This window comes from Marmota monax, unplaced genomic scaffold, assembly GCF_021218885.2.
Source record: "Marmota monax isolate L192 unplaced genomic scaffold, Marmota_monax_Labrador192_F-V1.1 WCK01_AAM20220418_F8-fsc00011, whole genome shotgun sequence".
Classification (NCBI taxonomy): domain Eukaryota; kingdom Metazoa; phylum Chordata; class Mammalia; order Rodentia; family Sciuridae; genus Marmota; species Marmota monax.
This window is the reverse complement of record NW_026693082.1, coordinates 3,363,905-3,388,039: the sequence shown is the minus strand read 5'-3', so window position 1 is coordinate 3,388,039 and position 24,135 is coordinate 3,363,905. Positions and strand designations below refer to the sequence as shown.

Below are 24,135 nucleotides of genomic sequence, written 5' to 3'. Positions count from 1 at the left end.
TCGCCTGCTCGCAGACCCCCGCAGTCCCTGGTGCGGCCCCTCGGCCCCCACCCTGCACTGGGGACCCGGGCGCGCGCCTCCTCCGGCCCCGCCGCCTCGCTCCTCCCCACGCTCGCTCCTTCCATCGCCTCCTGCGCCCCTCCTCTCTTTCGCGCCCTCCCGGCTCGCCCAGAACTTGCCCACGGCCCCGGCTTTTCCCACCCCTCGTCCTCCTCCCTCTTGCTAACGTCCCTCCTCGGGTCACTGCCGCGGTCCTGAGCGGGCCCGTACTCCACGGGCGGCCTCTCCAAGGCTCGGCGCCGGGTCCGGGGCCGCGGCGTCCGCCTGCTCGGCCCGCACGGTCTGGCGGTGGGCAGTCCGTGTGAGTCTGCGGCCGCGAGCTTTGCTCCAGGTGGCCCGGGACCACGTCTGAACCGAGTCCTGGATACAGTAGACGCCCAGGGGTGGGGGGGTGACTTTAACTCTTCTTCTGAGGTTTTGATTTATGGGGTGAACTTTGATGGGAAAATTCGCCAGCATCCTCTCCCAAAGCGAGTCATCCCAAATAACGAACCCCACCCCCACCTAATTTCGGTTGGATCAACGACTAGTTACTTTGGAAATATTATGCAAACAGGATTTACATATTAAAAATACCAGCCGCCCCTTCTTCCTACATTTTCTTCCCCCGAGATTAAACCCTAATGGGATTTTCAAGGACTTTTGAGTTCTTCCTCCCAAATTAGCTGCTGGATAGCGTAGTTGTGATTGAAAAAAAAAAAAAAAAAAAAAAAATCTCTTTCCGATCCGGTTCACGTCAGTTTTCTATTTGGAAAGATGAGAAGGTTGAATCGAATTTGGTTTGACGAGACAGAGTTTTGGTAGCCTGGGAGCTCTGTTCCCTGTCCTAGGTCTGCAACCTTGGGACCCGTGCTCACCACCCCAGCCTTTTGCATCTGACCGACTACTGCTTCTCCTCCAGCTCCAAAATTGAAAGATTCCAACATGAAGTCTCTGTGGTAAATAGAGAAAATATTAGCAGTATGGCAATGTAGCAATTATTTCCAATAGTTTTATTCCCAAGTAATTAAGAATTATAGAGTAAGAAAATAAGGAGAAAAGTGAAAAAAAAAAAAACCCCTCAAAGGTTACATTTCTTAAACATTTATCTTTACTAGGTAAATGTTTGCATTTCATATGTATAGCACAGTATGTTTTTCAGATTCTGCTGACACGAAAAGTTAACTTTCTGTTTTGTATGATATTAGTGCCTTTTCCTGTAGCATGAAAGACATTCTAAAGGTATAAAAGGGACCGGGGTTGTAGGTCAGTGGTAGAGCACATGGAAGATCAATACTTGGAACATATTTAAGCCACATTGTTTTTTTTATATTTAGGAAAGATCTTAGAAATTTCTGTGTCTCTTTCTCTCCAGATTTTTATAAACGAAGTTTAACTGGCATGCAGTAAATATGCACAAATCTTGAATACAAATCCATTAATTTTCCTATATAAATATACTCACATAACCACTATGGGGTCAAGATATGAGCAGCTCTAGCTCCACCCTTTCTCAATTCCTATTCTCAAAGTAGCCACCATTTGACTTGTAATACCAGATACTAATTTGCCTGTCTTTGAAGTTCATATAAAGGAAGCCATTGTTATGCCCCCCTTTATGTTGTAAGCACTGCCTTTCATGAATGCCTATAAAGTCTTGTGGCATTGGGAGAATGGGCCTTATCTGCATATGCACTGACACTAGGAAGAGAGGAGCATTTCAGTATTTCAATAACTGTGATACTATCTCTTTCATTAGTGTCAGAAAATTCATATTCAAAGCCTTGGATTACAAGCTATATAGTAGTCATCCTTTGCTTTTCTTGCTTGTTTTAGCTTCTGGCCCAGGGAGCAATGAATCAGGAGAAGGTGGAGGGAAAGGATACTGGGCACAGATTGGTTTGGATTGGATGGGAGACTGGACCTGGTGAACTGTTGTTAAAGTCCCCTCTAACTCTACAAGTCTAGCTCTGATTCTGGCCATCTAGGTTTGGATTCCCTATTCACTTGTCTTGGGTACTTTGTATCTATCTACAGTCAGTTGTCCTCTTACATTTAACTGGGAAGTACTTGCCATCCACTAAAGAATGATCTACTTTTTATAATTAAAAAAGCACTCTCAGTAACAGTAATCTGCTAAGATTTTTTTTGTTGTTGTTTAATTTGTTGTTGAATCACCTACTTAAATGAAAAATAATTGGGTGATGAGATATGAAATATGGAAGTTCAGGGTAGACTTCAGATCAGGAAAATAAAGAGAAAGCATGCATTAGGGAAAGAATCATTTTTACTTAACAAACTTTGTTGAATACCTATTTCTCTGCTAGGCATAAAGGGTACAAAGATGAATGAGATGGAGGTAGGGGAACTTTGGTATAAATAACCAGTTTATTCTGCTTAGCAAATGCATGGTATTTGCGTTTCCCCAGGAAAAGTGTTTTAGCAAGAAGCTTTCTTTTAGTTAGTTAAACCTTTCAAAAGTTATTTTTGTATGTTTTGGAGTGGGTGAAGGAGAAGGTAAAGTAATTCCAACAGTTACTTTGATCACCAAATAGCTATAGATCAAAAATAGCATGCTTCAATGAAGAAAGTTTCAGCCAAATCAGAATAGGAATTCTAGGCATTTTACCTCCTAAAACTATTTACATATGGCTAGATTGTATTGAATGCCTATGGGAAAGAAAATGCTCTTTCATTTAAAGAAAAAAAGGATTGTTCCAGAGTTAAGTATGGTCACCTTTTGCCTTTTTTGTTTGTTTGTTTGTTTAGTTGGGGATGTTGTTATGTTGCTCAGTTGGCCCCCGAATTAACCTCCTGAGTAGCTGGGACTATAGGTACATACCACAACACCCAGCAAGAAACAGTTTTCTAAGCATTTTCTATGATTCTTGGAATAAATTTGCTGACTACATTTTATTCTGGGAGAGCATTCCTGCTCCCTGGAGAAGCCCACAGGATGGATACACTTTTGTAGTATCTGCAGTTCTGTGTTCTCTCTCCTGTTTTCATTCTCTAATGAAACTCAGAAAGCAGTGTGTCAAGAGCTTCTATCACAAAATGTTCAAGATTGCCATCTTGCTGACTCCCCAAGTACCCACCAGACATCAATCACCCTAACCTTTGGGTAAAGATTTCGATTTGACAAAGAAGAAAAAAAAAAAAAAAGCAAATGATCTCAAGAGTATTGCATTTTTTACCATTTTTTTTTTCTTGATTTCTGGAAGGGACCTTACAGATAATAGGAGTAAGAATTCAAAGAAGGAAGACTAGAAATCAGCTCAGCTTTCTTTATAGCTTGATCTTGCTACTCTGCTGTGTCCTCCGTTCATTCTGTAAGAGCATACCCTTGTGACTCTCATGGTAGGCAGTTGGTCTGAGCGATTTTTATCAGATGAATTTATGACCTTAAGTTTTCCCAAAACTTCCAAAAAAAAAAAAAGTTTGGCCACCTCTCAGGTAGCCATAGTTATATGGTAGAAAGTTTCTATGTCTTTTGGGGGCTCCATGAACTTAAACCTAAGTGTTTTACTTTTTTTTTAATGTAAATAGGCACACTACCTTTATTTTATTTATTTATTCATTATTTTTATGTGGTGCTGAAATCAAACCCAGTGCCTCATTAGAGTGCTAGGCAAGCGCTCTACCACTGAGCCACAACCGCAGCTCCAGTGATTTACTTTTGATCCGTGCTTTCCATAGTTGTATCCTCAGAGGTCCTGAAGTGAGGAAAACTTTAGTAGAAGTCACCAATGGTCGTTAATTTGACTCATGCAATATTGTTCTTTGGGTACCAACAGATGTGAAGGAAATATAAAAATAATATAAAGGACACAACCACTGTTCTTTTGTGGCTAGAGGAATTGCATAAGATCCTAAAAGAGGAACTCTTGGTATTTTTTAGGTTAAACAGTAAGAATTTTTTTTTTTTTTTTTTGCTGCTGTCATTATAGAGTCAATTGATAGCCAAGAATCCTCTGTAGAATGATTTACAGTCTACATCTAAAGCAGGACATTGCCATTATTTCTTTCAAATGCTGTGTTTTGGTGGTAAGATATTCACCAAATTTAGTTTTTATAAAGTTTAATATTTGAGATACGACTTTCCTAATGTTAAATATTCCGTTCCTGGAGGCAATGCATATATTAGGACCAACAACACAGTTAGGAAACATGTGCTTTTTACTGCGGCTGGCAGTTTTTCTGTTCTGAAGTTCCTCATTTGCAAAAAGGAGATATCTTACTTCTTCATCAGGTAATAACCAGAGCATGGCAACATTCCTTGTTAAGACAGGTGCTTTGCAGAAAGAAATATGTGAAGTCTAAAAAAAATCATTAGGATGCAGTCAATCAGCAGGATTTGATTTCCCTCCCTCCTTCTTTTCCTCTGTACTCCTTCCCTGGAGGCTTTTGAACACTCTGCATGCCCAGGACTTGGCTGAGGGTGTAGCAGGCTGAGGATGTAGCTCAGTGGTAGGACACTTGCTTAGGTCATGACGCCCTGGGTTCAATTCCCAGCACTGCAAAACAGAACAAACAAACAAAAAACCCCACAAATTGGTTCCTGCTCTCAGCTCACAGTCTAATAATGGAGGTGCCAGTGGGAAAAGGTCAGATGCACAGAAGGAAAATCATGGTGCAATATTGGAAATATGCACAGAGACTTAGCCTCTAATCCAGACAGAAAAGAAGGCAAAGCTCACAAGAGGATGATGCCAGGGTCATAGTTGGAAAGAACAGTGAGAGCTGATGGGAAAATCGGGGGTAAGGACATTCCCTGCAAATAAGATAGCAAAGAACAAGGTTCAGCGGTAACAGACATGGAATAGATGGAAAATTTTTACACTATCCTGGGTTGCTGGGACACAATGTGTAGTCTCCAGGATTACAGTTATTATCATTTATGAAGCTGTAATAGAAAATTGTTTAAAAACTGTGCAGTGGACTGGGGTTGTGGCTCAGTGGTAGAGTGCTTGCCTAGCATGTGTGAAACACTGGGTTCAATCCTCAGCACCACATAAAAACAAGTAAATAAAAAAAGGGTATTGTGTCCATCACAACTAAAACAAACAAACAAACAAAACAAAACAAAAACAAAAACCGTGCAGTAGACAGCTTTAAAAAAAAACCAGGGTTGTCTGAACATCCTGTGTTATTTGTAAAGAAAGTTTTGGTAATATGGTAAAAGGTTTGGACTTTATCATGTAGGCCAAGAGCCCCTGGAGGGATTCCAGGGGTCCCTGTGTCTGTTGTGTGTGTGTGTGTATGTGCATGCGCTTACTCACCCATGTATGCATATGCACATGGGTGTTATTTTTAGTTATTTTTGGAGAGAGGATTAATTGTTTTCATCAGATTTTCAAAGGTATCTGTGACTCAAAAAGGATAAGAACCATTGCTGCCAGTGGTGGAGGGTTTTAAATAAAGCAGTTGTGTTTTAGAAAGGCAATTCTGTTGTCTGTGAAGGATGGATACTAGGTCAACCAGCCTATGTCGGGCAGGGAGGTTGACCAGGAAGAGGTTGGCAGTAATCCAGGCCAGAGAGGACCACAAAGGCTTTAGTTAGATCAAAGGTAATAGAGATGTGGAGCTGAGGGTAGATTTGAGAATAATTAAGAAGTTAAAGTATTGGCCTTGGCAGTTGCTTGGGTGAGGGAAGTGAAGGTGGGGAGGAGTCAATATGGCTTCTGGAGCTGGGCTTGGTGGTGTGCACCTGTAGTCCCAGCTACTTGGGAGGCTGAAGCAGGAGGATCTGTGGAGCCTGGGAGTTTGAGGATGGGCTGGGCAACATAGGGAGGGAAGAAGAAGGAGGGAGGGAAAGGAGGTGTGTGTGTGTGTGTGTGTGTGTGTGTGTGTGTATGTGTGGGGGTGGGAGCATGAAGGAGAACAAAAAAGTCTTGTGAGTGTCTGGTTCCCATGACAGTGGATGTGTTGATAATAGCTCAGGGAGAAGGGTAGAGGTGGGAATGGGCTTAAGGAGGAAAAGGTGAATTCAATTTGAGTTTAAGGTTCTTGGGAGGCTACCCAGGTATGTAGCTGTTCACACAGAGGTACAAGAAGATGGTGAGAATTTACAGAGGAAGAACATAGTGGATGACTAGGGCGGATGGGACCTTAGTCTCTCATTTTCCAGAAGAGGAAAATGGGATGCAAAGAGGTTAAATAACTTGCTCAAATTTGAAGTTATCAAAGCTAAACTTTTAGAGGAGGTACTTGGAACTCGGAACTCATATCTCCAACTCTTACACGGTTCTCTTTGCCTCACAAGAAGACTTGACTTGAAAATGAAGTGTTTTCACATTCTCCTGTTTTGTAACATCTGAGTATATAACTCTTTCAGTGGAAAGTAGATTTTACTTTAACCTGAAATTTTATTTTAATGCCAACCACACCCCCACACCCTTGCCAGTCCTTTCCCTTTAACTACACCAGTTTAAGAACTTTTTTTTACAATTCCAGTCACCCTTATTGCTCCAAATGGATTTGAAACTAGAATCTGGGAATTTCCACTAGGGTTTTGAAATGGATTCTTGGAAAGAACCTTAATATTGATGGTGGCAAATTTTCTCCTTTGGCCCTTTTAAAAATAAGGTTTGTTGAAGTATGGTTTTCATATAGTAAATTTTGCCTTTTTAAATTTTATTATTTTTTATTTTTATTTGTGGTACTGGGTATTGAACTCATGGGTGCTCTACTATTGAGCTACATCCAACACTTTTTATTTTTTATTTTAAGATAGAGTCTTGCTAAGTTTCCCAGGCTGGCCTCGAACTTGTGATCCTCCTCCCCTCAAGTCTATTGAATAGCTGGGATTACAAGAATGTGCCTCCAGGCCCAGTTAAATTTTGCCTTTTTAAGTGTACAGTTCTATGAGTTTACTTAAACTATTTGGTCCTGTAATGGTCACCATTATCAAGATATAGAACATTTCCATTCCCCCCAAAAGTTCTCTTATGCTACTTTGTAGTTAACCCTAACTTCCCATCCTCATACCCTGCCAACCAGTAGTCTCTCTTCTGTTGCTATTATTTCTGCTTTTTCCAAATGGCATCCCAGTGGCTGAGGCAAGAAGATTGGAAGGTCAAAGCCAGCCTCAGCAATTTAGCAGGGGCCTAAGCAACTTAATGAGATCAAAATAAAATAATAAAATAAAATAGGGCTAGGGATATGGCTCAGTGATTAAGCGTTCCTGGGTTTAATCCTCACAATCCCCAGCACCAAAAAGAAAAAAATAATATAATTGGATTTGTTTTTTAAACATGGGATCTCACTATATTGCCTAGGCTGGTCTTGAATTCCTGGGCTCTAGTGATCCTCCCACCTCAATCCCCCAAATAGGTGGGATTATAGGCACCTTGTCCAGCTATGAGTGGAATTGTACAATATGTAGCCTTTTGAGTTTGTTTCTTTCACATAGCATAATTTTTGAGATTTATCTATATTGTGACATATTGGTAGTTTTTCCTTTCTATTGCTGGGTCATATTCTAATGTATGGATGGATGTTCAGTGGTTCATTTATCTATTAAGCAGCTGACTGGTTATTTATTTGTTCCCAGTTTCTGTCAATTATGAGTAGAACAGCTATAAGCATTTGAATACAGGGTTTTGTTTTGTTTTTGTTTGTTTGTTTGTTTTGTGGTGCAGGGATTGAACCCAGGGCCTTGTGCATGTGAGATAAGCACTCTACCAACTGAACTATGTCCCCAGCCCTGAATACAAGTTTTTTGTGAGCTTAGGTTTTGATTTCTCTTGGGGCAATAACTAAGAGTGGTTTTTATGCTGGACTGTATGCTAAGCAAATGTTTAACTTTATCAGAAGCTGCCAAACTGACTTTAAAAGTGTTTGTGCCATTTTCATTTGCCCCAAGAATGTATGAGAATGTATGCAGTTGCTCAACATCATTGTGGGCATGTAGTATTTAGTTTTCTGTTTTTGTTTTTACCTATTCTAGTAAGGTGTAACAATATGTCATTGTGGTTTTGATATTTATTTCCTAGTGACTAATGATGTTAAGCAACTTGCTTGTTATTCTATATTTTATTTGGTGAAGTAACTTCTAAAATATCCCCCCCTTTTTTTTTGGTACCAGGGGTTGAACACAGAGGTGCTTTACCACTGAACTACATCCCCAGCCCATTTTATTTTTAATTTTGAGACAGCATCTTGATAAGTAATTGAGAGCTTCACTGAGTTGCGCTGGAATTACAGGCATGCACCACCATGCCTGGTACTGCCCATTTTAAACACACACACACACACACACACACACACATATTTATAATAGTTGTAGATGGACACAATACCTTTATTTTATTTTTTTATGTGGTGCTGGGGATTGAACCCAGTGCCTCAAGCATGCTAGGCAAGCGCTCTACCACTGAGCTAGAATCCCTGCTCTGGCATTGCCCATCCTTATTGGGTTGTTTATTTCCTTACCATTGAGTTTTAAGAATTATTTGTGTGCTATGGATACAAATCCTTTATCAGACATGTTTTCTGAAATATCTTCTTTGGTCCGTGGCTTGTCTTCATTTCTTAACAACGTCTTGAAGAACAGAGATTATTACTTTATCAAGTCCACCAGTGAAGAAAAATTAGCCTTACACTAAATGTACTCTGGTCAGACATTACCAAGCTTCAAAATTGGACCTGAAAGGAACAAAATATTCACAACAAATTTAATTGCATACCAGAAAAAGTTAAAAAAATATTTAGTAGAATGCCAAAACATTGGACACTAGGGAAATTCACAATGTCTAGCATCCAATTTAAAATTGCTAGACAAAGAAGGAGAAAATTTCAACCCATAATAAGGGAGTAAAACCAATCATTCAAAACAAACCCAGGAATGATATAGAATGTGTAATTAGTAAAAAAGAGTGTTAAATTAGTTCTTATAGCTATCTTTCATTTATTTCTGAAGACTGATGGAAGACAAAGACTATACCTGTTAAGTGGAGACATACAAAATATAAAAAAAATTACCCCAAATGAATTTTTAGAGATGAAAACTACAATTACACTGGACACGATTAGTAGCAGGTTAAGTATTGCAGAAGGAAAAATTAGGGAACTCAAAAGCATAGCATAAGAAACTATTCAGAATGAACAAAGAATCATGGACCTGCAGGAGAACTTTAGGTGGTCAAATGTAATTAGAATTCTGAAGGAGAGTAAAGAAAAAGAGGACAGAAGAAATGTTTGGAGGAAAAATTGCCAAGTCTGAAAAAAATGATAAACCCACAGCTCCAAGAAGTCCAATGAAACCCAGGAACATGACTTATGAAAAAAACTACTAAAGGCCCATTATAATCAAATTGTTTCAAGTGATAAAGAGAAATTCTTAAAACCATCCAGAGAAAAAAGATCATCCATTCAGCAGCTTGTCATAAACAATGAGCCAAAAGACAATGAAGCAACATCTTTAAAGAACTAAGGGGAAAATAACATGAGTGTAGAATTCTTTATGTAGGAAAATATCTTTCAAAAATGAAGAAGAGGGCTGGGGTTGTAGCTCAGTAGTAGAGCAATCATCTCGCATGTGTCCTGGGTTCGATCCTCAGCACCACATAAAAATAAATAAATAAAATAAAGATATTATGTCCATCTACAACCAAAACAATATTTTTTAAAAATGAAGAAGAAACAAGTACTTTTTCAGATGTACAAATATTGAAAGACATAATTACTATCAGACCAGCATAATAGGAAATGTTAAATGTAGACCTTCAGATAGTAGGAAAATAATACAAGATGAAAACCTAGATCTACACAAAGAAATGAAAAGCAATGGAAATAGTAACTGTATGAGTAAATATAGACTTTTAAAAACCCCTTTAAAGGATTATTAACTGTTTAAAACAAAAATAATAATAGTGTCTTGTGGATGTTTGTAACGTGGAGGTTCAATAAATAACAACAATGCCATAAAACTGTAAGGGGTTAAATGGAAATATGTATTGATGTTATGCATGAAAAGGTGTAATATCATTTAAAAGTAGACCTTTAAGGTAGGCATGGATGCTGCAGACCTTAAAACAACTATTAAAATACTAACATAAAAATAAAGGCATTGTGTTGTGTCCATCTACACCTAAAAAGTAAATTAAAAAATAAAATAATAGCAACAAAAAAAATCATAGGTATTAACTCAAGAAGGGAAATAAAGTAGAATTATGAAAAATTCATTTATTCCCAAAAGAGACAGGAAAAGATGAAAAAGGAATTCTGAATAGATGGAACAAATAGAAAACAAAGAATAACAGATTTAAATTTAATCATGTCAGTAATCTGATTACATTTGAATAACCTAAATATCACAGCTAAAAGGCAGGAATTGTTCAGATTTGGTTTAAAAAAAAAAAGAGCAAAACCAAACTATATGCTACATGAATGAACTCAATCCAAAATAGATTAAAAGTAAAAGGACAGGAAAAAATTCTTTTAACACTTATTGAAAGAGTGAGTGGGGCTATAATTGTATCAAAGTATATTTTGGCCAGGTGTGGTGGCACATGCCTGTGATCACACTGCTTTGGGAGGCTGAGGCAGGATCAAAGCCAGCTTCAGCAACAGCAAGGTTCTAAGAAACTCAGTGAGACCCTGTCTCCAAATTAAAAAAATAAATAAATAAAATAAATAGGGCTGGGGATGTGGCTCAGTGGTCGAGGGCACCTGAGTTCAATCCCTAGTACCCACCCTCTAAAAAAAAGTATTTTTCAGAGCAAAGACAATCATTTCACAAAGCTGAAAGACCTGATTCATCAAAGTAACATGAGAATTCTAAACATTAGTGCATCTGATAACAAAGCTTGAATAAAATCTAATTGAACTGTGAAGGAGAACAGGACAAATCCCAATTATATTCAAAGAATTCTGCACTCCTCCTTCAATAATTAATTAATAGAACAAGGAAAAAGAGACCAGTAAGATATAGAAGGCTTGAATAACACTATCAACCAACTTGATATCAACACATTTATAGAACATTTTATTCAATAACAGTTGAATGCATAGTTTTTAAATTTTTTTAATTTTTATTTTTTTAGTTGTTGATGGACCTTTGTTTTATTTATTCATATGAGGAGGGAACCCAGTGCCTCACACATGCTAGGCAAGCACTCTGCCACTGAGCCACAACCCCATACTGAATGTATGGTTTTTTAAGCGTACATAATATGCATACCAAGATAGAACACGTTCAAAACTATAAAACAGGTTTCAATAAATTCTTAAAGATTCAAGACATACAAAGTATATCTTCTGGAAACAATGTTATTAAATTAGAAATTTAAAATAGATAATCTGGAATTATAATAAAATGGTCCCCAAATATTGGGAAACCAAACAACATACTTCTAAAAAATCTATGGGTCATGGGCTGGGGTTGTAGCTCAGTGGTAGAGTGCTTGCCTAGCACATGTGAGGCACTGGGTTTGATCCTCAGCATCACATAAAAATAAATAAATAAAGGTATTGTGTCTACTTACAACTAAAAAAATTTGAAAAATCTCTGGGTCATAAAAGAGATCAAAAAATAAATTAAAATGTATTTTGCAGTGAATCAAAATGAAAATAGTGTATATCAGAATTTGTGGGAGGCCGCTAAAGCAGTACTTAAACAGAAATTTATATTATTATTAAATAGTTAATTATTAAATTATTATTAGTTAAAGCATTAAACTATAATGCTATATTGCTATGTATTATATTAGCAAGGAATGAGGATCTCAAATAAATAACATCAAATTCAACCATGAGACACAAAAGGAAAATAACAAATTAAATCCCATAAAAGCAAAAGTAATAAAATAATCATAATCAGAGTGAAAATCAATGAAAAGGAAAAAAAATAGAGAAAATCAATGCAACCAAGAACAATAAAAGGTCAATTAAATTGATAAACCTCTAACTAAAGCAACCCAGAAAAAAAGAGCAAAGACACAAATTGCATATATCCAGAATGAGAGAAGCAACACACTATAGAATCTATAGATAGAAAAAGTAATATGAGGGACTAGACTATAATATGAGAGGCTCAGTGGTAGAGCCCTTACCTAGCACACAGGCAGCCCTGGGTTTAATCCCCAGCAATGAAAAACCAAACCAAAACAAAAACTTTATGTCCTTTCTTTGACAACTTCGATTTGATGGGGAAAAATTCCTTGCAAGACACACCACCAAAGCTCATTCAAGAAAAATGGATTACTTAAATATTGTTATAATTAATGAATTGAATTTGTAGTTTAAAATTTTCCTGCAGTGAAAATTACTGGAGCAATTGCTGTCCTTGGAGAATCCACTAAACATAAGGGAAAATAAAACTCCTTTGAGATTCTTACAGAAAATTGAATAGAGCTTAATAATCCTTAACTCATTCCATGGGGCCAGTATTACTCTGATACAAAAGTTAAAGATATTAAAGAAAGACCACAGATGAATAACTGTCATGAATTCAATGCAGAAATTCTTAGTAATATTTAATAAATTGAATTCAACAATATAAAAAAGATGGTACATCAGATTCAATAGTGTTTATCCTAGGAATGCAAGGTTGGTTAATATTTGAAAATCAATCAATGTGGTTTATCATATTCACAGACTAAAAAAGAAAGAAAGAAAAAAAAAAAAACACTAAGAAGCAACAGAACAGAACCAAGTCTATATCATCCTCTCAGCAGATACAGAAGAAATACTTGACAAAATTTAACATTTATTCCTGATAAAACCTCTTAATAAACTAGGAATAGAAGTGATCCTCTTCAAACTAATTAAGGGTGTTTATGAAAATAACTAATAATCATCCTTAATGCTAAAATGAATAAATATTTTTTCCTAAGGTCAGCAACAAGCATGCCCACACTATTTTCATTCAACATTGTACTGAAGATTCTAGCCAGTGTAAAAAGGCAGGGAAAATAAATGGGAAGCATCCACATTGGAAAGGAAGAAGTAAACTGTCTTTATTTACAGATGACATGATCATCTATGCAGAAAGTTCTATGGAACCTACAAAAAAGTGACTGCAACTAACTAGTGAGTTCTGTAAGTTTGCAGGATGTAAGAAGAGTGTGGAAAAATCAATTGTCTTTTTTATATGCTAGCAACCAACAAGCAGAAATTTAGGTGGAAAATACCAAAGTAATATCCAAAAATATGAAACAGAGATGAAAGTGGGTGAGATCCACACACTGAAAACTACCCAACATTGCTAAGAGAAATTTAGGAAGACCTACATAAAAGGAGAGTTGTACTGTGCCCTATTTATGTATTGCAAGATTTGATGTTGTTAAATATCAGTTTGCCCAAATAATTTTAGACATTCAGTGAAAACCCTGTCAAACTCCCTGTTGATCTTTTTGTAGAAATTGACATGCTGATTCTAAAATTCACATGGAAATATAAAAGACCTGGAATATCCAACACTACTTTGAAAATAACACAGATAAAGAATTTATAGTATTTGATTTCAAGATTTTTAAAAAAATGAATCAACATTAATGAAAACAATGTGGAATTAGCATCCAGATAAATAGATTATTATAACAGTATAGTGATTCCAGAAACAGACCAGAAATATACAGTCAATATTTTTTACAAAGATACAAATATAATTCAGTGGAACAGCCATAGTATTTCAACACACATAAATGGTGCTAGAACAATTGGATATTCATATCTAAACATATTCATATGTAAAACAAATTGATCCATATGTCACACTGGATGAAAAGTTAACTCAAAATGGATCATAGACTTAAATGTAAAACTAAAATGTAAATGTAAAAAACAATTTAAAACCTAAAACTATATAATTTGTAGAAGAAAACACTTCTGATTTCAGATTGGGCAGATTTTTTTAGCTACAAAACCAAAAGCATGTTTTATAAAAGAAAAATGGATAAATCTTAAAAGATTAATAATTTCTGTTCTTCAAAAAACAAGCCACAGGGGGCTGAGGTTGTAGCTCAGTGGTAGAGTGCTTGTCTCGCATGTGGAAGGCACTGTGTTCAATCCTCAGCACCACATAAAAAATTTTTAAAAAAATTTTAAAAAGAACAAGCCACAGACTAGCAGAAAATATTCTCCAATTGCATATCTAGTAAAGGCTTATGTTCAGAATATTTTAAGGAAAAAATTCCTGGGCTGAAGGTGTAGTTCAGTGGTTGAATACTTGCTTAGCATGTGCAAGATTCTGGGTTCCATCCCCAGCACCTCAGGGTGTGTGTGTGCGGGGCTATCAAAACTCAATCATAAAGAGTACAAAGTTCAGTTAGACCGGAGGAATACACTCTGGAGATCTATTTTATAGCATGGTGACTATAGTTAATAATAATGTATAAAATAAAATGTCAGCATTTGATTTGATGATGTATTTTCTCTTTTCTGAGCCATTGTAGGTATTCCTAATTTTTTAGTTTCATAGATAGGTGAAAAAATAAATAAATGTCAAAATGTTCATATTAAAAACCACATTAGAGCCTATTAAAAAACATATGGTGGCCTATGCCTCTAATCCCAGCGCCTCTGTAGACTGAGGCAGGAGGATCTAAATAAAATACAAAATAGGGCTAGGGATGTGGCTTGGTGGTTGAGTGCCCTTGAGTTTAATCCCTGGTACCCCAAACAAAACAAAACAAAACAAACAAACAAACACATTAGCTGGACATGGTGGTGTATTCCTGTAGTCCCAGGTATAAGGACATTGAGGCAGGAGAGAATCACTTGGGTTCAGGAGTTTGATGCCAGCCCGGGCAACATAGCAAGAGCCAAACACACACACTCCTGTAGCTCCTTGGTACTGGAGATTCAATCTAGGAGCACTCTACCACTGAGTTAATTCCCAGCTCTTTTTCTAAATTGTCCTGCCTAGTTTTCCCAAGTTGTTGAGATTACAAGAGTTCTTCACCATGTTTGCCTGACATGAGCCAATCTCTTAAACAAAAACAAAAACAAAAACCAGACATTGTATTTTGAAAATTTCTAAGAAAGTGGATTTTAAATGTTCTTTAACCATAGAAAAATAAGTATGTAAAGTGATGGATGTGTTAACCTGTTTGATTTAAATAAGTCCACAATACATCCCTATGTCAAAACATCATTGTCCTCCATGAATGTATATCATTTTTGTCAATTTAAAAAACCTAGATAATAACAAAATAACCACATTAAAAAAGATTTGATTTGGGCAAAAATGGGAATAGACACACCACCAAAGAAGTTAAGGTATGTCACAAGAATGCTTAAAATTAGCGCTGGGGATGTGGCTCAAGCGGTAGCGTGCTCACCTGGCATGCGTGTGGCCTGGGTTCGATCCTCAGCACCACATACAAACAAAAATGTTGTGTCCGCCGAAAAAAACTAAAAAATAAATATTAATAATAATAATAAAGCTTGTTTTCTAAAAAAAAAAAGAATGCTTAAAATTATTAGCCAGTAGGATAATGCAAATTGAAACCGCAATGAGATAGCACAGCTATTAGAATGGCTTATATTAAAGTCTCATACACAAAATATTGGTGAGGATGTGACACAACTGGAATTCCCATATGCTACTAGTGGGAATATAGAAGGATATAATCTCTTTGAAAACAATTTGGCACTTCCTTTAAAAGTTCCACATATACCTATCATATGACCTAGACATTCAACTCCTTGGTATTTACCTAAGAGGATTGAAAGAATATGTTCATACCAACACTTTTACACCAATGTTCACTGCAACTTTCATTGTAAGAGCAAAAATGGAAATAGCCCAAATGTCTGTTAATAGGTGAATAGATTAAAATATCGTACAATATCTACATAATTGATTTTTACTCAGCCATCAATTTTGAACAAATTCCTTAACAGAGTGAAGGAAGCAAAATCCTTCTCCCTGTAAAGAAAAAAAAATTACTGTGTGATTTCATTTGTATGAACTTCTAGAAATTCAAACTAATGTATAATGACTGAAAACAAATTAGAGGTTGCTTGGGCTTGGGGGAGGGGAGGGTTACAAAGGGTCATGTGTGAACTCTGGGGTGGGGGGGTGAAAATCATCTTGAATGTGGTGATGGTTTTATATACACATGCTTATCAAATTGTATATTTAATGTGTATAATTTATCATGTTAATTATACTAACAAAATTATGTTTTTTTACCAGGAGAGAGAGAGGGCTAGAGTTATGGCTCAGTGGTAGATACTTGCCTAACACATGTGAGGCACTGGGTTCAATCCTCAGCACCACATAAAAGTAAACAAATAAATAAAGGTATAATGTCCATCTACAACTAAAATTTTAAAAATAAAGAGGAGAGAGAGAGAAAGAACACTAAAGAATGCCACAGGAAAAGTTCTTCAATTCTCTGAGATTGTCTCAGATTACAAGGAAGAAAGATGGTTGAACCCATATTTACCTACTGCTTCTACCAAATAAGCCATTCAAATCACAGCAAAAGATGATTTTAAAGATACAACATATATTTGCTAAGATAGTAGATCTCAAAAAAGATGATAAGTTTGTGAGCTGCTGGATAAGTTAGCTGGATTGTGGTATTCACTTTACAATGTATGTATACATCAAAATGTCATAAAGTATGCTAAAATATTTGTAGTTTTTGTCAATTATACTGCAATGAAGTTCTAAAAATATCCAAAACAAAGATATAAACATATAAAGATATAGGATTAACGAAGAAGAAAGTAAAATTTGGGAGCTTTGGACTGGGGACGTAGCTTGGTGGTAGAGCACTTGTTTAACATGCTGAGGCTCTGGGTTCAACCCCAGCACCAAAACCAAACAACAACAACAACAAAAATTGATAGCATTAGAGCAGCCTGCTCTCTACTGCTGGACCCCAGAGTGTAAATTGCCAGCATCAGTTCCCAGCACATGGGCAGCAGGCAAGAGAAAGACACCTTCTTTGGAAAATCTGACCAGCTCATGAGAAAGGACCCAACCTCCAGAGACAATCAGGGAACAGGCCACATCATGTGCTTAGAGCTTGCAATAGGCACTTAGTGCTTCTTTCTTGTATGTGAGCAGACTGCCAAGAATTGATGGCTGTTTGGGAAAAACATCCAGATACAGTAAAAGGAGAACAGAAAGTGAAGGGGAGAGAAGGAACTAGAGAACTAATTAGAAAAAACTCTGAACAGAGGGCTATGAGTTTCTAGATTGAAAAGGCCTGCTGAGTACCCAGCACAGCCGATGAAAATAGACTTTCAACAAGGCACAATATTTTGAAAATTTTAGTGCAATGGTTATAAAGAAAAGACTCTATGAGCATCCCTAAAGAAAAAAGAATAGGCCCGGCACAGTGGTGTACACCTGTAATCCCAGTTAGTTAGGGAGGCTGAGGAGGGCAATCGCAAGTTCAAGGCTGACCTCAGCAGTTTAGTGAGGCTCTGTCTCAAGATAAAAAAATAAAAAGGACTTTGGGGTGCAGCTCAGTGGTAAAGCATCTCTGGGTTCAATCTCCAGTACCAAAAAAAAAGAAAGAAAAAAGAAAAAAGAACAGCTTGTATACAAATAATCAGTTTCTCAGTCACGCTAACCTCATTTCAAAAGCTTAAGAGCCACATGTGGCTAATCACTGCTATATCAGACAGCACGCGTATGAAACATTGCCATCAGTGCAGTCGATTCTGTTGAACCTCCCTGCTTTCCATACTTCTATTCTGATGTAAGGTAGACTTGCTTTCACAAAATTATACTTCCTACATGCTTTTATGTTGGTCAGTTTCCCCTGGTTATATTTTATCACTTTGTGCTAAGATAAAATATTTTCTTTTTTAAGGTGTGCATGTATAAACACCCTTATTTTAATTTTGTTTTACAGCTATTTTCTCCATAATGATATTTGAGACTATTACCAATCAAGATCTGCCTGTGATTAAATGTGTTTTAATCACTCATAAGAACAATGATTCATCTGTTGAGAAGTCGTCAGAGTATCCCATGGTAAAGTAATATTGAAATGATAGCTTTAGCTGTTTTTCTCTGGAGACTGTATTTTGTAAGCTGTTGGCTAAATGAGCTTTCCTTCTGATGTATTTAGGTGTGTTGTTCACTCACATCTGGTGCAGCTGTGGCTTCTGTACTCCTAGCTACTTGGTACTCCATTTCATCACAGAATTGTGTTCTGGCTCGGGCCATAGCTCAGTGGACATACTTGGTACACAAGATCCTCTGGGTTCAAGCTCCATCACAGAGACCTCTGTGTGTGGGGGAGTGTGTATGTGTATCAAGATCCGTGTTCTCCTTTTAGTGTGCATTCATAAAGGACACTGATTCCAGAATGAAGAAGTAGTGAGTATTTTCCTTTCTCCTTAGAGAGAGACCAGGCTTCTCACGAAGGCTGAATCCCTAATTTCCCACCTCCAATTGGATATAGGATTTTTCCATTGATATATTAAAATCCACTTAGTAATTTATTTCATTTCTGTTTTCCCCAACTTCCACTTATCTTGTTGTTGTTGTTGTTGTTCCAGGGATTGAACCCAGGGGCTCTTAATCTCTGAGCCATGTCCCCAGCCCTTTTTAATATTTGTTTAGAGACAGGGTCTCGCTGAGTTGCTTAGGGCCTTGTTAAGTTGCTGTGCCTGCCTTTGAACTTGCAATCCTCCTGCCTCAGCTTCCCAAGACACTGGGATTATAGGTGTGAGCCATAGCACCCAGCTTCTGGTTTATACCCTTGTTCAGTTCCCAAGCCTAAAAGCTGAGAATCATTTTGGACTCCTCCCCACTCTTTCACATTCTGTCAGCTACCAAGACTAACTAATTCATTTTAATCACCTCGTATTTGATCTCCGCCACTTCCCTAGTTCACCCCTTCATTAACTCCCTCAGATTCACAAATCTTTTTTTTAAATTTATCTTTATTTGTTTTTATGTGGTGCCAGGATCGAACACAGTGCCTCATGCATGGTAGGCAAGTGCTCTACCACTGAGCCACAACCCCGGGCCCCAGATTCACAAATCTTAAGCAGCCTCTTCCTGCTGCAGTCATCTCAGATATGGCTGCCAGACTGGTCTTTCTGAGGCCCAGCTATGCCCCTCCATGGCCTGGCTCAGAACCGTCAGTGGTTTCTCATTACTTAGAGTGGGATCCAGATTACTCCCTAATCCGGCTTTGGCTCCTTCAAGTTCCAACCTTGTTTTTCATTATTCCTCTCTTTTATGCTATTCATCCAACATGATGGCTCCCACCCTCTCTTTCTAAAGTGAAAGAAACTGAAATGATCACAGACTGCAAATATTCTTTGCTATGAGAGTTTAAACTTCACTGTTTTTTTTTTCAGTATAGAAAAGTAGCTGTATACATTTAGTGTTTTATAAACACAATCTTAAAAACAAAAATCTAATGACAATCAGACTTGGTTCCTGGTAATAAATCCTGTGTTTGTTTATTTATTTATTTTGCAGTGCTGGGGATTGAACCCAGGACCTTAGCGCATGCTAGGCAAGCATTCTACTACTAAGTCACATCCCCAGCCCCTGTATTATTTTTTTAATATAGTGTAAATTATATTCTTATGCAATACTCAGGAATATATAAAAACTCACTAGTTTTTAGGCCACATTAAACAAATGACCGTACAGATCTTAACTGCGGCAAAAATAAACGGTCTTTACAGTGCATTTTCATCTCATTGAAGGTGAATCTGTTCCTTTGGAATGTTTTCCCATTTAAATGTGAAGTAAACATGTTAGAATTTCAGTGGTTTAAAAAAATGTTTTTATTTCTTCCACAGTTCAGTTTTCAGATGAGACATCTTTCTGGAAATCTCTAGTCCCACTACATTTCTAATAACCAAACACTCTTTAGTAGAATAAAAAAAAAAAAAACTTGTGAATGCAAGTCAAATAAATAAGCAAGCACATCTTCAGCTATATTTCTGGAACCTAGAAGACAATTTTACTATTCTCATAACCCATTTAATTATTTTTTGAAACCTGAATATTTCCATCATTTATAATCTCTGGAATGATAGTTCTGAGAATCCCTTTTCATGACTGCTTGCAGACAGTCTAGACCAATTCTTACATATTCTTCACATTTGCTTTTAAATAATAACTTACTAAAGACAACAAGCCCACATACCATCTGAGGAAATGTGCTGTTTTTCTTCCTGTGAACAGTGAGAGCAGGCAGGTGGTCTACCACAACTCTCAGGATGACCTCTTCTCACCAAATAGGTCATAAGTTCACCTACACCTCTCTTCCTCCAGGGTTAAAGTTAAAGCTGCATTTGGTCTCAAATTCTTTCTGTACAGAACTCTTGCCATTGTATCATGGTCGTGAGAAAACTTTAAAAAAATTTAAAAATCCCCAGTATCCTTTAAAGAAAGGCTTTCTGTTTGTGAAGACCCAAAATCGCTGATTTTGAAATCGCTGATTCCCACAGCATTGTCTTTTGGGCAGGAAGCCTGTACAAGCCAGTTCATTTTCTTTTTGTGCCATTTCATACCCCACTCTTCTAGAGATCTAGATTTGTTTTGTTTGTTTGTCTGTGAGTTTTTTTTTTTTTTTTTGGTAATGGATTTTCTTTTTCTTTCTTTCTTTTTTTTTTTTTTTCTAGGTATCAGGGATTGAACCCAGGGGCGCTTAACCACTGAGTCACATCCCCAGCCCTTTTTATTTTTTATTTTGAGATAGGATCTTGCTAAAGTTGCTTAGAGCTAAATTGCTGGGGCTGGCTTTGAACTTGCAATCCTCCTGCCTCAGCCTCCTGAGTCATTGGATTACAGGCATGTGTCACTGCACCCAGCCCTGTAATAGAATTTAGAAAAGGGTGACATATTTTAACGTTTCTCTTTGTGATAGAACACCATATGTAGAGTCTCTGGACTTTTCACAGCTTGCCCAACTGTTTTAATAATGTAAGCAGCCAACTGTGTTAGGGATTTCTTAAGCAATGTCACGTCTTCAGTAGAATTCCTTGTTCTAAGATGATCAATGAATTGATCCTCACCATTAATACAGAAGTTGTACTTTTTCTTTTTTTAACATTTAAGGTTTTAGATGCCACAGTCTCTTAAATACCAATGCCTCATGGGACTGTGCACCTTAGCCCAGGTGGGCACTGAGGACTTTGCCTGGTCTTCTAAACCATCCCTCAGGTTCTGGCTGGCAGGACTCAGGGCTATCCCAATGCTGTGGGCCTCTGGTGCCGCACCACCTCTCTGCTTTTATCATGTAATTCTTCTTTGCTGTTCTCTCCTCTGAGACCCTTAGATTTGTCTATTCAAAATGGTACCCATTTCTCATTTTGGTGGGGGGCGGGGTCCTGGGGATTTAATTCAGGGACACTCGACCACTATCCCTAACTCTATTTTATATTTTATTAGAGATAGGGTCTCACTGAGTTGCTTAGGGCCTCACTAAGTTGCTGTGGCTGGCTTTGAACCCTCAATCCTCCTGCTTTAGCCTCCCAAAACACTGGGATTATAGGCATGCGCCACTGTGCCCAGCTCCCATTTCTCATTTTTAACAATGGTTGATTTTGAAAGTGTTTGAGATTTACAGAGAAGCTGCAGAAATAGTACTGGAAGAAGAATGGAGAGGTGTTGGTTAACGGGTGCAGAGTTTCAGTTTGGAGGAATAAGTTCTGGAGATCTATTGTGCATCATGGTGACTAAATAATAATAAAGTGTTGTATTCTTAAAAAGTTCTATAAGAATGGATTTTAAATGTTCTCATCACAAAATCTGATAATAAGGATGTGAGATGTAAATGTTAATTGATTTAATAATTTCACATTGTGTGTGTATGTATATTTGATATATAATGAATATATATACAATGACAAAACTTCACATTGTACACCATATGTAAATAAACAGTTTTTCATTTGATGATATAAAAAAAGAAGAAGAGAGCTGAGCACGGTGGTACATGCCTGTGATCCCAGTGGCATGGGAAACTGAGGCAGGAGGATTGCGAGTTCAAAGCCAACCTCAGCAAAAGCAAGGAACTAAGCAACTCAGTGAGACCCTGACTCTAAATTTAAAAAAATACAAAATAAGGCTGGGGATGTGGCTCAGTGGCCTGGTGCTTGTAAGTTCAACCCCTGGTACCCCCCCCCCCACACACACACAAAAAAAAAGGTAGAAGGGCGTTTTACTGTACACATCATCCAGCTTCCCTGACCGTTCTCATTTTATGTAACCATACTACAGTGACCAAAACCAGAAAACTAATAGTATGATGAGCTACATGCCTAATTTGAATTTCGCCAGCCTTTTTACTATGGCTTTTCTATTCCTGGATCCCATCCAGCATCTCACAGGTGTCATGTCTCTTTAGGCTCCTTCAGTATGTGACAGTTCCTCAGTTTTGTCTTTCATGACCTTGACATTTTTGAAAAATACTGGACAGTTATTTTACAGAACATCTCCCAATTTGGATCTGTGTGCTGTTTTCTCATAATGAGGTTGAAATTATGTGTTTTGGGCAAGAATTTCCCAGAAGCAATGTGTGTCCTTCCTAGTGTCCCATAACAGGCCTTGTAGGAGATCAGTGCGTCTCCTGACTAGCAACGTGGTCTCCATCACTAAATTGAGAAACTATGCCACATTCCTCCACTGTGATGTTACTATGTTTTCCCCCTAGTCGTTAATAAGGGTCTTGGGGAAGATGTAAATATCCTGTTTATCATCCAATTTTTACCTACTAATTTTAGCACCCATTACTATGGTGTTTACCTGATTCTTTTTCTTTCATTTCCTCTATATTTATTAATTGAACTTATTTTGTGAGAAAGAGCTGTCCCTTCTCCCAACTTTTATTTACTTAGATCACTATGGATTCATGGATTTTATTTCATTCTGTCCTTATTTCATTACTCTCCTTATTTATTTTGTTGCTCAAATAGTGCTGGCTTTGGCTACAGGGGCTATTACAACTTGGTTCCTGTGTCCTTTCAATGTGTCCCCATCTTTTTTCAAGTACTTACTTTTTTGGTACCACAAGATAGTTGAGGTTCATCTTGTATTTTTCTTGCCTCAGTCTTATAATTAATATTTCTCCAGGAAACAAGGAAGCATTGGTTTCCTAAAGGATAGTATTTACTTCCTATTTATTTATTTATTGAGGTTCTGGGGCTGGAACCTAAGTCTCATGCATGCCAGGCAAGTAGGTATTCTACCACTGAGCTACAACCCCAGCTCTAAGGTCTAGCATTTAGAAACTAAGATCTAGGCAGGATATGCTCATTACTACTGGAACGTCACTGCTTCTGAACTCGCAGCAGAGAGCTAGGAACTGTGTGTGTATATTCTCCCATAACTGGCTATGCTTATTTATATGATTTTTATTTATGCTCTCATTACAAGTTCATGCCAACAACTCTGATTTCATTCAGCATCAAAGAGTTCATTCTAGTTTACTCCTCTTTACTTTTTGTTCCTGTTTCTATGAGAGTGAGAAACTTGGTTCTCATTACCTTTATTTATTTGTTTATTCATTTCATCCTGGCACATAGATAAACTTGTTTCAGAATTGCTAATCAATATCCCTGTAAGTGACAGATGATGAACTAGATAGAGTACAGTATCTAGGTATAGTGCTTTCTTTCTTTCCTCTGATAGTATCTGAAGTATTATTTTCCAAAGTTATTTAAGTTAGTTTCCTCCCTATCCCTGTCACTGAAGTTTTGTAGTTTATTTCTAATGCCATTGAGTTAATTTGATTTGTATTCTATTTCGATGTTCCCTTCACATCCTTGTTGATTTTAATGATATGCACCTTTTAGGATTTTGGTAATCTGGGCATATTTCCCCCAGATAATCTTACCTCCTCAGGTCACTCACATTCACCTCGATGACAATACCTTTGCTAATAACACCTGAAGTTGTACATATTGGATATGAGGGATTTAAAACAATTTTTTTAGGGGCTGGGGTTATATAGCTCAGTGGCAGAGCGCTTGCCTTGCACTTGTGAGATACTGGGTCCAATCCTCAGCACCACATGAATGAATGAATGAATGAATAAATAAATAAATAATAAAGATATTGTGTCTATTTTTTTAAAAATTTTAAATTTATTTATTTATTCTAATTTGTTATACGTGACAGTAGAATGCTTTTTAATTCATAGTACATGT

General features: G+C 37.3%; 1 protein-coding gene across 3 annotated transcripts in view; it reads left to right on the top strand.

Annotated features, from left to right (window-relative positions):
• Positions 1-24,135, top strand: part of Flt3 (fms related receptor tyrosine kinase 3) — an 89,807-nt gene that overhangs the window by 131 nt on the left and 65,541 nt on the right. For all 3 annotated transcript variants that reach the window (XM_046454269.2, XM_046454268.2, XM_046454266.1), the window contains exon 2: positions 17,865-17,986. In XM_046454269.2, coding sequence (XP_046310225.1) covers positions 17,865-17,986 — 122 coding nt within the window. The remainder of the gene's footprint in view (positions 1-17,864; positions 17,987-24,135) is intronic.